Source organism: Neofelis nebulosa, chromosome 17 (genome assembly GCF_028018385.1).
Source record: "Neofelis nebulosa isolate mNeoNeb1 chromosome 17, mNeoNeb1.pri, whole genome shotgun sequence".
NCBI lineage: Eukaryota > Metazoa > Chordata > Mammalia > Carnivora > Felidae > Neofelis > Neofelis nebulosa.
The window spans coordinates 45,100,469-45,108,553 of NC_080798.1; the positions used below are offsets into that span (position 1 = coordinate 45,100,469).

The 8,085-nt window shown below is 38.7% G+C and overlaps 1 protein-coding gene across 2 annotated transcripts in view; it reads left to right on the forward strand.

The window, feature by feature from the left end:
* The window catches only part of LOC131500491 (cytochrome b5 type B), a 37,778-nt gene extending 29,926 nt beyond the window's left edge, over positions 1-7,852 (forward strand). Inside the window, exon 5 of one of the 2 annotated variants that reach the window (XM_058709794.1) lies at positions 161-4,077. In XM_058709794.1, the coding sequence (XP_058565777.1) occupies positions 161-239 (79 nt within the window). In that variant the 3' untranslated portion in view covers positions 240-4,077. Of the gene's footprint in view, positions 1-160; positions 4,078-4,126 lie in introns of those variants that run through there. The other variant, XM_058709793.1, reaches the window with a different exon arrangement.
* The last annotated feature ends 233 nt before the right edge of the window (positions 7,853-8,085 follow it).

Sequence of the window (8,085 nt, forward strand, 5' to 3'; positions counted from 1 at the left end):
TACAGCACAGCGAATACAGTCCGGAGGTATTGTGAAACCTTGTACGTTGTACGGAAACAGACGGCGGCTCCGCTGTGGGGAGCACAGTGGAAGTATAAACTTGTTGAGTCACTGTGTTGTGCATCTGAAACTAATGTAACATCGTGTTACTATGTTTCAGGTACATGTTAACGATATTTCAATTAAGAAAAAGAGGACAGTTAACTATTTTTTGGCCAAAATTACTGCACATTCAGTAGTTCCTTACCATTAGCAAAATTAACTTTTACAGTTTCAGTCATTTAGAGTAATCTCAAAAGTTTGTGCCTTGAGTAATTTTTAAATCATGTTGTGACATAAATTGGGATCACATTCAGTGAGAGGCCAATATGCAAGGACAAGTAACTGCTGGTAAATCAAGCCAACGGTCTGTGCTGCTCAGCCCAGCTATGCAACTTCTACTTGAAACTTAATCACATTTAATCCCCACAACCGCTCTGTAAGGTGGGTGCTATTATTGCATTTTATAGAAGAAAAAAATTATGTATTGCATGCATATTCAGGAATTTGGTTTCTTTCAAAGGATTACTTACGAATATCCCTTGCGGTCATTTTAGTAATATAATAGTATGAACTCTGAAAGGTATATTTTTGTCATCCCTTAAATGCCCTTGAAATGACTGGAATCCTTGGCTTGTAAAAAGTCTTTATAGAGATTATATAGATCTGTTTCATCTTTCTGAGCTCCCACTTAAAACATTTCAGAGAGAGAGAGAGAGATGTGGTTTTTTTCCCCCTATAAAAGTATTGCCTCTTTTTTATTTGAGGTGATGGACAAAGAATGTAAGAAATTTAAACTTAAAGGAAACTATTAGTAAATTCAGCTTCTTTAATATTAAGGTCTTATGCTCAGCCAGCTACTCTGTAGAGAATTTGAAAACACAAGCCATAAACTTGCAATCGATTTGGGCTACACATAACACTCGTTAAGAATTATTATGCAGAATACAAAAGGAATTCCTACAAATCAATTAAAAAATAATGTAGTAGAATATGAGAAAAGGCTTAAACAAGCACCTTAGAGAAGAGGAAACAAATGTAGACACACACAAAAAAAGGTTTAATTTCATTTGTTATCAGAGAGATACAAATTAAAATCTTAAGGTATGTATTTCACAGCTACCAGATTGGCAAAAATTGAGAATTCTGAAAATAAGAGGAGCTGTTGAGGAAGTGGGTCACCAAGGTTCTTAGACCCTCTTAGGGGAGTGTACGTGGGTACAGTCACTTTGGAAAAGAATTTGGCATTATCTAGTAAATTGGACAATATGAATAACTTTTGACCCAGCAATTCCATATCTAGGGATATACTCGAGAGAAATGTGTGCACAAGTATACCAAGAAACACATAGTAGAATGTTCGTAAGGGCATTATTCAAGAGAGTAATATACTGGAAGCAACCCAAATAACCATTCCTTAATAAAATGAATGAATCCATTCTGGTATATTCATAAAGTGGAATACTACAAAGTAATAAAAACAAATGAGTCACAACTACATGCAGCAACCTGAGCGAATCTCCAAAAGAGAGTTCTGTCTTATGGCTAAGACGTTACTGTTGAACTCTTTGGGTTCAGCATAAATCCATTTCCTCTGCTTCTATGCCCAGTGACAGTTAAGTATTACAAAACATTATATGGGGATTGGCAGCCAACCATTTTCAGTCTTTTGTACTGAAGAATGTCTCTTCGGTGTTTTCTCAAGGAGCCTACTTTAAAACTTTTTTGTGTCTTGTGGTGGTTCTCCAAGATACCTGAACTGATCACCTTTGTGGGGACATGACTGCAGAGTCCCCACGTGCCATATTGCTGTTGTACATGCCAACTCGCTTGCTTTCCTTTTTTTACACAAAGCTACTCGGCCGACATTCTAAACTTCTCTGGAGCAGCTTTCTGCCATTCTGAAATGTACAAAGCACTAGGCATGTTTAGGCAAGGAGAAGCAGTTTTATTATTGAACCTCAGCTGGTTTTATTGGCTTAAAAACCTTTTAATACCAAGGCCGCATATGTCTTAGTAAGAGGGGCATGCAGGTCATTTGGATCGTGGAAGAACTACACCTTAAAAGTAAGAGTGCTAGTAAGCTGTACTAGAGAAGAATTATTTTAAGGAGAGTGATGACTGTCCTGAAATTCATAAGGAAAGTCTCTTACAGGCCTTCTCAAGCCAACTGTCATTTAAAGTTTTTAGTTCCATGTGGGTGTGTATCCTTATTAGTGTCCAGACTTAACTAGAGAATAAGTGCATTGATTGGAATCAGGAATCCATCACTAACTTTGCTTCGTGATTTTGGGTGCCAAGCTTGTATTTCCTGCGTATACAGCGGGTCTAATAGTATCTATTTCTTCAAGCTGTCATGAGGATTAAATGTAGAAAATACAGATGAGATAGATATCACTTTGCCAATAGTTGTATTAGATGGTATTGCTTCTAAATTTATAGTTATATGTATAAAATGGTAGCTTTTTTCCTGTTGAAAAATGTTAATTGTAGAATATGTGAAAAACAAAATACAAATAAGGTATTTTTTTGAAGTTTTTATTTATTTTGAGAGAAAGAGAGAAAGCATGAGCAGGGGAGAGGCAGACAGGGAGAGAAGGAGAATTCCATGCAGGCTTTGCACTGTGGAGCTCGAACTCACGAACTGTCAGACCTGAGCTGAATCAAGAGTCAGACGCTTAACCAACTGAGCTACTTAGGCACCCCCAAACAAGAAAAATTTAAGCCATCCCTAATCTCATAACCCAGAAATAACTGCTATGTGTCTTTATAAAAACACATATAGAGGCGTGTATAGAGGCATATATTTTTAGTATCATACTACACATTCTGGTTTTTATCTTTTAAAAATTGTTTAATATTGGGGCACCTGAGTGGCTCATTCGGTGAAGCATCTGACTTCGGTCCAGGTCATGATCTCGCGGTTCTTGGGTTCGAGCCTAGTGTCGGGCTCTGTGCTGACAGCTCAGAGCCTGGAGCCTGCTTCAGATTTATCTCCTTCTCTCTCTCTACTCCTCCCCTGCTGTCTCTTAAAAATAAATGTTAAAAAAAATTTTTTTAGTTGTTTAATATTGTCATGCCAATGCAAATATTTATTTATTTATTTATTTTGCTACTTGGGTGATAAAAGCAGTTAAACTTCAGAGAAAGACAAATATATGATTTCACCTATATGTGGAATTTGAGAAACAAAACATGAACATAGTGGAAAGGAAGGAAAAATAAGATAAAAAAAAAAAGAGAAGCAAACCGTAGAGACTCTCTTTTTTATTTTATTTTATTTTTTTATTTTTTATTTTTTATTTTTTAAAAAATTTTTTAAGGTTTATTTATTTCTGAGAGATAGAGAGAGACAAGTGTGAGTGGGAGAGGGACAGAAAGAGGGAGACACAGAATTAGAAGCAGGCTCCAGGGTCTGAGCATTCAGCACAGAGCCTGACGCGGGGCTCGAACCCACGAACTGTGAGATCACGACCTGAGCCGAAGTCAGACGCTTAACTGACTGCGCCACCCAGGCGCCCCTTATTTTATTTTTTTTAATATTTATCCTTGAAGGAGAGAGAGACAGAGTGTGAGTGGGGGCGGGGGCAGAGAGAGAGGGAAACACAGAATCTGAAGCAGACTCCAGGCTCCAAGCTGTCAGCACAGAGCTCGACATGGGACTCGAACCCACAAACCATGAGATCATGACCTGAGCTGAAGTTGGATGCTCAACCGACTGAGCCACCCAGGCGCCCCATAAACCGTAGAGAGTCCTAATGATAGAGAACAAACTATGGCTTGATGGAGGGAGGTGGGTGGGGGATGGCCTGAATGGGTGATGGGGATTAAGGAGGGCACTTGTGATGAGCACTAGGTGTTACATGTTAGTGATAAATCACTAAATTCTACTCCTGAAACTGGTATTATACTATATGTTAACTAACTGGAACTTACATAAAATCTTGGAAGAAAAAAAAAAGTAGTTAAATTTCCCAAAGTAAATCGAAATTCTTTGGTCATGAAAATATTAAAATGTGGATGTTGAAAGATAGCAAATATTTGGTATCAAGTGTTCACGGCTTCGTTGCTTTCCCCCCACTTCTAGTTGCTGGTCATACTGGATTTTGCCCATCATAGGCGCTATTGTCTTAGGTTTCCTGTATCGTTACTACACGTCGGAAAGCAAATCCTCCTGAGGAGACAGCGTGGAAGTTGGAAAGCATATCCATTGGGAGTGCGAGCTAGAGACTTGTTTGGAGGCCAAGCGATACCCTCTTCTCGAATCCTGCCGGATGTGTACTTCCCCCTTGGAACCCAGATGGTTGGCTAGACATCCACCCCAGACCTGGGGCCAGTGTCCTTCATTTCCCAGAGCCTTACTCCCAAAGCACCTGCTCGTTGTCCTGTGTCCCTGCCGGTGGCCCTTCTCTCCACTGGCTTCCACCAGCCCCCTTTGCATTTCCAGACTTGGTTTTATAATTACAATCCAGATGTCCTTGTGACATTGTCCTTTGGTAAAAATGCCTGGTGTCCAATACTTTGAATGCACATTAGACATTCTTAACAGGGCAACACTCTGGTTTTGAAGCTTTTCTTTTTCCATTTTTCTTTGAAGTATATATATATACTTATATATATATATATATATATATATATATATACACACACATATATACATATATGTGTGTGTGTGTATATATATATATATATATATAATTCTATTATTTATCATAAGGGATTTAATTAATGAAGTAAAGTTGTGCACCTATAGCATAAAACACAACTGCCAAATGATCTCGTTCCTTGTTTATATTTATTAAAACTAGGAAGAACCATGAAATCCTCTCCTCCCTCCTAAGCTAGTCTAGCAGGTAACTCTCACCACCCCCCAAGTCCAAGTGGTGCTGGGCAGAACTGTGCTTCCGTTGCATTTCTTGGGAGTGGAGAGAAAGAGGGGAGGGGAGAGATGAATTGGGGTGATAGGGTAAATTTGTAGTCCTCTTTCTTTTGAAAAATACTGAAAACACTACTTTAGGACAGGAGTTTAGGAAAAGCACCAAAGACTTCATTTTTTTTTTTTTCCACACTTCATTCTTTGCTTTGGTTTGACACCAGTTTCTAGCCGTCTTTTTTCTTTTCTTTTCTTTTCCCCCCAAACAACCATCTTTTATTGGTAAAATACAAACGTATAATTGTATCTGTAGAACTTCACTAGGGATTTCTGCTTTTAAATGTATTGATTAGCGAATTTTTTCATTCCTTCCCTGTTTTACAAAAGAGACTCCACTTGCTCTAAGATCCAGTATTTGATCTTTTGTTTGTTAGCCCCAGTAACATAACTTCCATAGTGCAGTGGCATTCGAAAGGGGGAGATCATGACAAAAGAATGTTTCCCATTTCATCTATATTTTATCTTCATGGCTCCAATTTGTGGTTTTGTTGTTTTTCTGTTGAGGAAAAAAGAAAGAAAGAAACAACAACTAGTCGTTTTATCCCTTGGATGAATGTTTAATTGAATAGTAGGGCATTATTTAGAATTCTGTTAGTGTTTCTTCTTGGTTCAGGAATTTTCTCTGGCTTATTTGACCTGTTTTCCCCCGTGGAATCACCTGAGGACACAGTACACTGGCTGTTTTCTGCCAACAACTGTTTGTGGTGATTTTTCTCCCAATCTTCTAAGGATTACCAGTTTGCTTCTGAGCCATTGTCCTATGTAGCAGGGAGCAACTTGGCTCCAAAAGGACCATGGATACTGCTGTTTCCTCCCCGCTTACAGCTTGCCATGGACAGGAAAGTGCCCTGCAAGGCAGTGTCTGCCCATGCAAACTAAGAAAAGGTTCAACCCAAGTCTTGCAGCTGAGTGTATTCAGAATTCATCAAAAGAATATTAACCTTGTATTTGTACACTTGGATATGATATTATGGAGAAATTTTAGGGGATTTTTGAGAGACTTTTATATATCAGGGATATGGGAATAGTCAAACTTTTATCTTTAGAAAATTTTGTATAAGATGCCACTTTTAGACAATTTATTGAAAAAAACCTTTGGTTATTATGGAACAGAAGTGTTGATGCTCCTGCCATTTGAAGGCATACGGAAGGGTTGCCTTGAATATGAATTGGTATATAATTGCTGTAATAATTAAGCTGCATGATTACATGGGCCACATTGGGGTAGAAATAAAGAACAAAGGAGTATTGAGGAACTGGAAGGGGAACATTTAGGCTGAAACTAAACCAGCAGATAAGTTGGATCAGTTAGGAGTATGTTGGCAGTCTGTAAAATTAAATGAAAAACATCTGGCTTATAAGAAATGTTAAAGAGTGACAGCCTTAAGTAAAATTGGTGGTGGGTTTTTTTGGATATTTTTAGGGTGAACACCAACACAAAAGGTATGTTTTTCTATTTCATATTGGTTGTCTTTTCCTGTTTATATCTGGACTTGTTTTTACTCAGAGCCAGAGGAAAAGGTTTTCAGACCTTGTCTCTACCATCCATGAAATCCATCCAACACCCAGGGCTTCTTTTGATCTGCTGCTAATGTGATGTCACTTTGTATTATAAAAACCACTTTTGGGTCCATTTACTGTTATTCTGCTGCCTACATCAACAGTCAGGCAAAAGGTAAAGCTAGTGTGTGAGTTTGCAGAGGTTTTTCTAAACTATCAGATAATACAATATGTTAGCCAAACCCACCAGAAAAGCCTTGTTTGCAGAGGTAGGACTCAAATTCTCGAAACAGTTTCAACATCGGTAGGTGGTGCAAACCCCTTTGGAGAGCAAGTGGAGCCGGTCCCTGTCAGCTGAGGGTGCCCCCTAGAGCTGGTCACTGGGGTGTTGGGTTGTTTATTCCCAGGGAAGACACAAGATGTCTGGAGGTCACGAAAGGAGAGGAGGGAAAATGGTGCCACCAAAATAGGCATGTCGGTGCCAGGTCTCCAAAATTTCTTAGTCCCTGTCCCTCAGGAATCGGTTTTGGTTTCTAAATGACTCCACATTTGTAAGGACAAGAAAGTGGTGGTGACAAAATTGATAGTGTTTAGTTCTTATGCAACCCCTAAAGCAGAAGCAAAAATCCACGGGAACCTAGAATTTGAGCCTGTAAAGTTCTTTGGGCAATTGTCGTAAATGCCCAAGTTGTGAGATAAGAGCGTCGTTGAGTTTATGCTCATTTAGTCCCGGTGTGGAGCAACGAGAAATGCTCTGTGGGCCAGGCATATCATTACACACGGTGTCTCGGGCTTCACATCTCAAGAGATTATCTGGTTAGATTCCATTTTAGGAGACTGAAATGCAGAACATTAACGTTCATAACTTCCTTCCCTGGGAGAAGTGGATTCAGACATGTCTCAACAAGAGATTGGTGGTTTTTTTGTTTGTTTGTTTGTTTGTTTTTTAAAGCCATCTCATTCTGTTGCCAAATATCACAGAACGAATGGGGAGTTTACTTCACATTTGGGTGTTATTCTCTGCAAGGGCCTGGTTTGGAATTTGTGGGGGTGATTTCAGAGGGAGATTCCGGTAACCCGAGTTACCAACCCAGTATCTAGCATCTTACTCATGAATTTTAGGAGCTGTACTTTTCCTGTACCTATATCCAACATGTGCTAGTTGGGTAAAATATGATTATTTAGCTTCCTTTCTTTTTACTTCACCCTCAACTGTGAACGAGTAATATTAACATTCTTTTTGTGTATTCAATAATGGAGTTTGTTTACCTATTTTATTTCAGCATATTTTGAACAAAGATCTTTGTCTCTTTCTGCTGGAATGTGCACACAGTGAATGTTTGTTAGAACCACACACAATAAAGATACTGTTTTCCTTTTCTTGCCCTGACTATAGTTATTATTATTTTTTTTTTTTTTTTAAAGCAGAAGTGTTGGCTCTGTAATCCTAAGGTGTTCTGGAAGAAAAGATTCTGAGAAGCATAAAAGTCACCTGTATCTGTGCAAATAATTGTGTTTAGTGTAACTTGATGGGGAGTTCTGTGGTTCTTCAGGACTCTTTCTGCTACTCTTTCTTTGAAGTGAGTTGCTCAGTTGATAATCACGAGAGGCAA